The sequence below is a fragment of the Hemitrygon akajei genome, chromosome 9, assembly GCF_048418815.1.
Source record: "Hemitrygon akajei chromosome 9, sHemAka1.3, whole genome shotgun sequence".
Classification (NCBI taxonomy): Eukaryota; Metazoa; Chordata; class Chondrichthyes; order Myliobatiformes; family Dasyatidae; genus Hemitrygon; species Hemitrygon akajei.
This window is the reverse complement of record NC_133132.1, coordinates 146,825,237-146,835,263: the sequence shown is the minus strand read 5'-3', so window position 1 is coordinate 146,835,263 and position 10,027 is coordinate 146,825,237. Positions and strand designations below refer to the sequence as shown.

General features: G+C 40.1%; 1 protein-coding gene across 4 annotated transcripts in view; it reads right to left on the bottom strand.

Moving 5' to 3' along the window:
- Positions 1–447: 447 nt before the first annotated feature.
- Positions 448–10,027, bottom strand: part of cyp39a1 (cytochrome P450, family 39, subfamily A, polypeptide 1) — a 31,332-nt gene continuing 21,752 nt past the window's right edge. For 2 of the 4 annotated variants that reach the window (XR_012100327.1, XM_073057220.1), the window contains exons 10-13: positions 8,887–8,975; positions 4,477–4,564; positions 3,292–3,396; positions 3,069–3,206 (exon numbers count right to left, since the gene is read on the bottom strand). Coding sequence is in view for 3 of the 4 variants with exons in the window: in XM_073057220.1 (XP_072913321.1) it covers positions 3,328–3,396; positions 4,477–4,564; positions 8,887–8,975 (246 nt within the window). In the remaining variant the exon portion in view is untranslated. Of the gene's footprint in view, positions 3,207–3,291; positions 3,397–4,476; positions 4,565–8,886; positions 8,976–10,027 lie in introns of all 4 variants that reach the window. The other 2 variants (XM_073057218.1, XM_073057219.1) reach the window with 2 other exon arrangements.

Genomic DNA, 10,027 nt, shown 5'->3' with positions numbered 1-10,027 from the left:
ACTTGTCAGGGGAGCTATGATAAATTGGTAAAAACACTGTAAGTTTTGGGATAAATATGTTGTCACAAAAGAAGTGATGGGTACTGCCAAATCTAGATGACAACATACTTAGAAGCAGGATAAGGCAAGAAATGGAAACATGCCAAAGACAGGAACAGTAGAAGGTCTGGAAATGTACAGAGTGGAGGGATGAAATTAGAAATCAAGCATTAAATATATAGATGAGCAAATTCAAAGAAAATCTAAAGATGTTTTACAAACTGCAAGAGGATAACAAAAGAAGAAGGCATATTAGGGATGAAAAAGTAACTTACATGTGGAAGCAGACAATGTGGTAAGTTTCTTAATGAATTTTTTGCAATGCATTCACAAAAGAGTTTGATGTTGTATTTCAGGTAAATGCCATGAAACACTGGATGGGATAAACATAATAAAATGGGTGTTAACAGATTTAACATTTTAAAAAGGAATAATTTACCAGGTGCAGAGGAGAAAATTTCTGTTTGATTTCAGAATCAGAATCAGGTTTGATGTCATTGGCATTTGTTGTGAATTTTTTTGTTTTGCTGCCCCAGTAAATTACAATACATAATAAAGTATAGAATACAATAAGAAATATATATATTAAATTACATATTGTAGTGCAAAAAGAGAGGGAAAATACTGAGGTAGTGTTCATGGGTTCATTGTCCATTCTGAAATCAGATGGGAGAGGGCAAAGAGGCGTTTACTGAAATGTTGAGTGTGTGTCTTCAGGCTCCTGTACCCCCTCCTTGATGGTAGCAATGAGAAGAGGGCATGTCCTGGGTGATGAGGTCCTTAATAAAGGATGCCACCTTTTTGAGGCATCGCCTTTGGAAGATGTCCTGGATTCTTGGAAGAATAGTGCCCATGATGGACCTGGCAGAATTTACTTCTTTCTGCAGCTTTTTCAAATCCTATGCAGTAGCCGCTCCATACCAGGTCCAGTTGGTAATGCAACCAGTCAGAATGCTTTCCTCATTACATCTGTAGAAATTCGCGAGTGTCTTGGATAGCATACCAATTCTCTTAAAATCCCTAATGAAATATCGCTGTTGCCATGCCTTCTTTGTAATTGCACCAATATGTTTGACCCAGGATAGATCCTCAGAGAAGTTGACAGCCAGAAACTCGAAACCGCTCCCTCGATCCATTTCTAATCCCTCAAGGAAGACTGGTGGGTGTTCTGTCAACTTCCCTTCCTTAAGTCTGCAATTTCTTGGTCTTACTGATAATGAGTGCAAGATTATTGCTGCAACACCACTCAACCAGCTGATATATCTTGCTCCAGTACACCTCTTCATCAGCATCTGAAATTCTGCCAACAATAGTTGTGACATTAGCAAACTTATAGATGGTGTTTGAGCTGTGCCTAGTCACCCAGTCATGGGTGTAGAGAATAGAGCAGTGGGCTAAGCACACATCCTTGAGCTGTGCCAGCATTGATTCTCAGTGAGATGTTAATTCTGATCCGTACAGCCTGTGGTCTCCCATTGAGGAAGTCAAGAATCCTGTTGCAGAGGGAGGTCCAGAGGCCCAGGTTTTGGAGCTTGTTGACTTGAACTGAGGGTATGATTGTGTTGCATGGTGAGCTATAGTCAGCAAATGGCAGCCTGATGTAGTTACTGCTATTGTGCAGGTGATCCAAGGCCAAGTGGAGAGCCAGTGAGATTGCATCCATTGCAGGGCTATTGTGACAATAGGCAAATTGCAGTGTGTCTAGGTTTTTGCTTAGACAGGAGTTAATTCTTGCCATGACCAACCTCTCAAGATACTTCATCAGATTAGATGTGAGTGCCACTGGGGGATAGGTGTTGAGGCACCTCACCCTGCTCTTCTTGGGCACTGGTATGATTGTCGCCCTTTTGAAACAAGTGGGAACCTCACTGCAGCTGTGAGAGATTGAAGACATCTTTGAACCTTCTCACCAGTTGGTTGGCATAGGTTTCAGAACTCCATCAGGGCTTAACGTCTTGCAAAGGCTCATCATCTTGAAAGATATTCTGACATTGGCCTTTGAGACAGAGATCACAGGGTCACCAGATGCTGCATGGATTCACACAGATGTAGTTTTATTCTTCCCTTCAAAGTGTGCAAAAAAGGCTTTGAGCTCATTTGAGAGTGGAACATCACAGTTTCATGTTGAATTTCACTTTGTAGGAAGTAATGGCCTGCAAATCCTGCCCAGCTGACGTGCATTCCAGTCCATCTTTAACCGCCATCAGAATTGTTTCTCCACCTTAAAGTAGTGGATGCGGCCCAGTCCATCACAGGTAAAGCCCTCCCCACCATTGAGCACATCTAGACAAAACACTGTCATAGAAAAGGAGCATCCATCAGTTTTATTAATGTTTCTGGTATTAGCTCAAAAGGAATATTGAACAAATTGGAATAGAGAGATAGGCAGTAACTACCAGTCCACCTGCTGTATTCTTTCAGTACTTAATTTATAAGATTGGCTCTCAGTGACCCCTTATTAAGATTTTAATTTTATTTTGTCATATTCTATATCTTATTCAAGGAAGAGTATCACAACAGCAAATTATCTCAATGATCTGAAAACAACTCAGTGCATAGGAATTGTCTTCTTTAAATGTCAACTGTAAGTTGCATTTATTTAGAGTCTCTCTCAGCAACTTAACATTTGACACATAAAACAATGTTAGATCAGACACATTAAAAACGTAGAGATCGTAACAACGGTAATTTTAGTGATGACTGTGCAAGAGGTTGCGGATTTGAAGGCGTGTGTTGTCTAGAACCAAGCTCTACGTGCATTGTATCCAATTGAGAATTTTGGATAAATACATTCATATAGCACAAAATATTGTCCCAAACAGAATTTCTGGGCTTGCGTGTGACTGAATTCCAGTTACACGTTATCTCATTTGTCGCCCCCATGTAAGAGCTCTGCATTTTTGCTATTAGTGTGTAGTGATCCACTTTGACCAGCCTTGCTTGTGATGCTGCATCTCAAATGTCGTGTTGGAAGGTGTTCTTAATCCATTCTCCCTTTGTTTCACAATCCTCATATTGTATGAGCTACTCTGCTTGGAGAAGTGCCATATTGATCCAATTCTCCCAAACTTCCTTATCGTCTTTACCAATCCTCTTGCTGAACAAGATTGCTTTTTACCATTATCAAACTGTTGTTCTGTGGTAATTACTTCCAACATACACATAATCTGGAAAATAGATCACATACATTCTTAGTTATTGAATTTATATTACACATAGAGAAAGACTGTTAGTTTTAAAAATCAAAAGTACCATTGACTGCAGTTCTTACACTGGGCACAGAAGCAGTCATCGGGATTTATACTCAACTTTGCAAGGACCCAGTGGCTGCTGGGTTCCTACTAAATGAAAAGGGCTCTAGAAAATAGAGAAAGAAAGAAAATTTATAATCAACATTACATTTGAATTTATAGATTTAATTGTTGTTTCTTTCCATGCCTTGTGGTGCATCAGGCAGCAACCTTGCTGTTTCTTTAGCATTTTATCGGTTTTGAATAAGGTTGAGTTGTTAACTCGGCACTCAATCTGGCATGGATGGAAAGCAAGCAAAAAGCCGGCTGGATTCAAACACACCTCGAAGTCCAGTGCTGATGCTTCTGCGCCACCGGCCGGCTAATAGACTTCATACTGCCATCAAAAGTATCACATATTATCGTGCAGCAAGCTTCTATTCAGAGATATACAAGTAATAATTGATAGAAAATAATTGTAGAAACAAGAATTAATAGCATTTTCACACACAAAAAAAAACTGGAGGGACACAGCAGGCCAGGAAGCATCTATGGAAAAAAAAAAATCCAGATGACGTTTCGGGCCGAGACCCTTTGGCAGGACTGGAGGAAAAAAAAGATGAGGAGTAGATTTAAAAGGTGGGGGAGGGGAGAGGGAAACACAAGGTGGTATGTGAAACCAGGCAAGGGAGGGATGAAGTAAAGAGCTGGGAAGTTGATCAGTGAAAGAGATACTGGGCTGGCGAAGAGGGTATCTGATAGGGAGACCAGAAGACCATGGAAGAAAGAAAAAGGGGAGAGGAGCACCACAGGGAGGTAATGGGCAGGTAAGGAGATAAAGTGAGAGAGGGAAAAGGTGAATTGATAGCCTCTTGTTTGATGTGGATCAAATATGCAGCACATTAGTTTTAATTTAAAACAATTAGCTAACACACTAGCTTGAAGAGTCACCGTCTATATTTCCAGAGAAGCTGTAAATAGGCAAAACTATTGTTAATGAAGTAGCAATAAATAAAATGTCAATTTTTTTCATAGAGCAATGTTCTGCCTATTTTTCCTTTCCCTGGATTACAACTTCTTAAAAATGTTTAATAAGGGATGTTATAAACTTTCTCTTCAGTCAACACAGTGTCCTATAAAGAATGGTGATAAAACCATAGAGTTCATCAATACACATTTGGCAGATCTACTCTCGCATTACTTTTACCTCTTTTGGGACAGGATCCAAGAGAGTAAACTCGTACTTGTAAAGTATCAGAGCAGCAAACATTTGGATCTCCATCAATGCAAACCACCTGGGGAGAAAACAAAACAGCATTCTGAAGTGACAATCCAACACAGTTAGACTCTGAGCATCAATTATATTCAGCAAACAAAAATAAGACAAACCAAGCATCATTTGTCAACCTTTTATTCTCCAGAAAACTGCTGAGCCAATACGTATTGCCTTTTTCTTTCTTCATGGTTCAACGATATTCTTAAGCTCAAGATGATATATATATATATATATATATATATATATATATAGCTAGAGTTCCTAAGACTTTAGTACAGTACTGTCTTCGTCAACATGGAATGGAGATTGAGTTTGTGAATCTCATGGGAGCAAAGGATATTGGGAATGTGGAGGGTGGAGCACTGTGGGAGAGGTGGCAGGGAAGGAATGGCAGGGGTGGAGGGTGACACAGGTGCCGACACATCCAGCCTTGGGACATGAGGCAACCAGGTAAGGTCATTTGATTCCAAACAATTGGTTTATTGATCAAATACCTATGTCGGAATGCTGTTTATTGACTACAATTCAGCATTTAACACAATCATTCCTGCAGTTCTGACCAAAAAGCTCCAGAACCTGGGCCTCTGTACCTTCCTCTGCAACTGGATCCTCAGCTTCATAATGGGAAGACCACAATCTGTGCGAATTGGAAGTAACATCTCCACCTCACTGACAATCAACACTGGCGCACCTCAGGGAGCTCTATACCCATGACTGTGTGGCTCGGCAGAGCTCAAATGCCATCTACAGATTTGCTGACAACTATTATTGGCAGAACTTCAGATGGTGACAAGAGGGTGTACAGGAGTGAGATATATCAGCTAGTTGAGTGGTGTTGCAGCAACAGCCTTACACTCTATGTCAGTAAGATTGAAGAACTGATTGCGGACTTCAGAAAAGGTAAGACGAGGAAACACACACCAGTCCTCATAGAGGGATCAGAAGTGGAAAGAGTGAGCAATTTCAAGTTTCTGGTTGTCAATATCTTGGACCCAACATATAGATGCAACTTCAAAGAAGGCACAACAGTGGCTATATTTCATTAGGAGTTGAGGAGATTTGGTATGTCACCAAAGACACTCATAAATTTCTTCAGATGGACCATGATGAGCATTCTGACTGGCTATATCACCATCTGGTATAGGGGCTTCCGCACAGGACCGAAATAAGCTGCAAAGCAGTGAAAACTTAGTCAGCTACATGGACACTAGCCTCCACAGTATCCAAGACAGCTTCAAGGAGCAAAGACTCAAAAAGGTGGCATCTATCATTAAGGACCCCCATCACCCAGGTCATGCATTGTTCTCATCAGGAAGAAGGTACAAAAGCCTGAAGGCACACAGTCAATGATTCATGAACAGCTTCTTCCCCTCTGCCATCCCATTTCTGAATGGACACTGAACCCATCAAAACTGCCTCTCCACATTTTAATTTCTATTTTGCATTACTTATTTAACTATTATATATATATATATATATGTAAATATATATATACACACACACACACCCACACCCACACATACATACACACACATATATTAACTGTAATTCACAGCTTTTTTTCTGTTATTATATATTGCATTGTATTGCTGCTACAAAGACGACAAATTTCATGACCTGACTCTGATTACACCCCCTCCCTTCGCTTTCTCCCCTCTCCCTGCCATCTCTCCATTCTCAGTCCACAATCGAAGCCCATATCAGAATCAGGTTTATCGTTACTCACAGATGTCATTTTGCAGCACTAGTAGCAGTACAGTGCCTGGGTGTCTCAGGGCTGGATGTGTCTGCTCCCATGCCACCTCCTGCCCCTGGCACTTCTCTGCCATCTGTCCCACACCACTGCCCTTGCCAATCCCAACATACTTTGCTCGCACTGGATTTACAGGCTTACTCTCCACTCCACGTTGACAAATACAGTGCTGTGCAAAAGCCTTAGGCACCCTAGCTAAATATATATATGTGCTTAAGACACTTGGACAGAACCGTATACATCATTATCACCTTTTTTTCTGCCATTACCACTGAGTTTGCAAATTGTTCATGGCATCAGCATTTTATGTGATAATCTTTAAAGGCAAAATCTTTCTCTTTGTTAGGCTAGAGAAGCAATACAAAGATCTATATTATGATTGCAAAGATCACATGATTGTAAGTTCAGCAATATAACCAGCCCCATTCATCTCTGAAGATGGCACATCAAACCAACTTCACAGAATTATAACTAATTTGACCCGAATACAGAATATGTATTTCTAACAGTTTATATTTAGTTTGTTGAATTACTATGTTCTTAGTTCCTAGTTATGGTTTCATTTTGATTCTTATATTTGTGAAGTTACTTTGCTGACATTGCTTGGGAAATAAAATCTGAGCCACACTGTGTTGCTTTCAATGTCTTACCTAATGGAGCTGTGATGCACTATTAGAGAAATTCCTCAGATATGGCAGGGATGCCTGGAGACGTTTGACATGAAATGTATGCCAACTTGTATTCTTTTCATTAAAACAGCTAGCAAATCTCACAAGGTGCTAGGTGAGTCAGAATGCATTGTTTTATAAAACCTTGGCATTTTCTTGTGAATAATGATTACCGTAGATTCCGGACTACAGAGCACACCTGATTAAAAGCCGCTGGCTCTAATTTTAGAAATAAAATCAATTTTTTACTTGTACAGGCCGCACCGGATTTTAGGCCGCACCGGATTTTCGGCCGCAGGTGTCCCACGTTGTAATATGAGATATTTACACAGAAAGATATTACACGTGAGGATTTTTTAACTTTTAATTAAATCCATATGGTAACAAACAAATATATATTGCAAATGCTTTTTTTCGAACCGTGCCTGTAATACGGCTACTTTTAAATATACATACGTATCGGTAACACAAATTACGTTGCATATACTTTTTTACTGAACAGCACGAACAACATTCCAATATCTCCTAGCGACTGGTAAAAATATATATACTGCAGCCTACCAGGAAAAGTTATTGATCGCCTTTAACTTAAAAGCAGCATTTTCGCTCGGGTCTGATGAGCTCGCGTAACGCGATCGGGTCTAATGTGCTCGGGTCTGATGTGCTCGGGTCTGATGAGCTCGCGTAACGCGATCGGGTCTAATCGGGTCTAATGTGCTCGGGTCTGATGTGCTCGGGTCTGATGAGCTCGCGTAACGCGATCGGGTCTAATCGGGTCTAATGTGCTCGGGTCTGATGTGCTCGGGTCTGATGAGCTCGCGTAATGCCCCCTCCTTCCCGTTTATTGCAAACCGGTATTTCCCACAAGACGCGGCGAAACCGGGTGTGACGTCATAGCATCCCGGGATGTAGTACAGAAAACAAATATAGTTAAAACACTTCTAACTTTAACTAACAAATGAATTACTAAGCGAAAATATTATAAACTAAGTAACTGCCATAAAGGCAGCACAATGCTTTTCTTCGAGTGTTTTCCATGTTGATGAGGGTGAGTACAAATGACTGATTTACAATAATTTAATTGTGAAAGTGCGCTTGATTTATCGTACAATTTCATTGGACCTCTGTGAACTACTCATCAATTTTATTGGTCTACTGTTACGAGGCAAAATGTTTACGAGGCAGCATGAAAAAAAACCATGTATTAGCCGCTCTGGATTAAAGGCCGCAGAGTTCAAAGCTGTTCAAAATGTGGGGAAAAAGTAGCGGCTTATAATCCGGAATCTACGGTAATTTTGATGGTTTACCAAATCTTCAATTAACGTGTAATTCAAATGCTATTTTTATTGCATGGTACTCTGTGAAGTTAATCTATTTCTTGAGGTAGTAATTAAGATTATTTTGGACTGTTATGGTTCAGTTCCTGGGCTGTCACACAGTGGGCACCACAGTAGCGTAGTGAGTGGCACAACGCATTATGGCTCAGGGTATTGGGAGTTCGGAGTTCAATCCCAATGTCCTCTGCAAGGAGTTTACATGTTCTCCCCGTGGAATGGGTGGGTTTTTGCTCCAGTTTCCTCTCACAGTCCAAAGTCCCAGTAAGGCCTATCGCACACTGTATCTCTGAATAAAAATATAGAACCATCTTACTATTTGAAACTAACATTTGTTTATTACAGACAGACCTTTGGTGATCAGGACAGAAAGGATATTAATGATGTAGCAAATAATGTTCATTGGAAGGACACTGTTTGTGAAAATGTACATAATAAAAGTATTTTTTCTTCCCAGGTCACTATCTATGCCGGACTGATTCCATCACAGTTATCAATGTCAATGGTTTGCAAACGATTGTTCAATGTCTCAGGCTACAGTTATTAATCAATCAGCTTCATTTTATAACACAGCAAAGTTTCCCACCTTCCTGGACACTGATATCTGCCTCCGCCAAAAGCCATGAAGCCATCCAAAAAAACATTCCTTTCTGTGACTGCTTCCTTCCATCGATCCTGGTGGGAGCAAAACTTTTCAAGGTAAGTGCTATGAGAATATTGCATGACTCCAGGAAGACTGGGTATGCAGAGAAATTAGGGGTTACCAGAAATGACAATATATGGATCAAATACAAGTTGCGTTAATTAAGAAACTGGCTGAGCAAATGATATTTGGTTAAATAAGTATAAAAGAGATTGCACATGAGATTCACCAGGCAGTTGTCTGGGAAGAAGCAGTTCATTTATAAGAGACTGGATAGGCTTGGTTTTTCTTTAGGTAGAGGGTGAGAAAGATCTGGTGGAGATCTACAAGATTACGAGGGGCATAAATTTGGATACAGGTGGCCCCATTTTTCGAACGTTCGCTTTACAACAGCTTGCTGTTACAAAAGACACACATTAGTACCTGTTTTCACTAACCAAAGAGGATTTTCACTTTTACAAAAAAAAAAGACACCCACTTTATACGTCTGTTTACCCCAAGAAAGACTACAATGACCGGAAGCCTTGTGCGGGCAGTTGTCTGCGCATGTGTGTTTGTGCATATGCATGTATGTGCGTACGCATGTGCGTGCCAATTTTTTTCTCTAAATCAATTTTGGCTCGCTGTCTTCCCGAGTTTGATAAGTGAAACTACACTGTACATACAATATTTCTACTTTATATAGGCTGTACATTTATCAAATCATTCCTGCTTTTACTATATGTTAATGTTATTTTAGGTTTTATGTGTTATTTGGTAGGTAATTTTTTGGGTCTGGAAATGCTCAAAAAAAATTCCCATATAAATTAATGGTAATTGCTTCTTTGATTTATGACATTTCAGTTTGCAAATGGTTTCATAGGAACGGTCTACCTTTGGATTGCGGGGGAAACTTGTACACAGATGGAAACTTTTCTCTCCTCAGCAGAGGTGTTGAAAACTAGAAGGCACAGGTTTAGGATATGGGAAAGAAAATTTAAAAGGGACATGAGGAAGAACTTTTTCACCCAGCGGGTGATTGGAATCTGAAATGCACTGCCTAAAGTAGAGGTGAAAGCAGCTATTCTCACAGAATTTTAGTAGT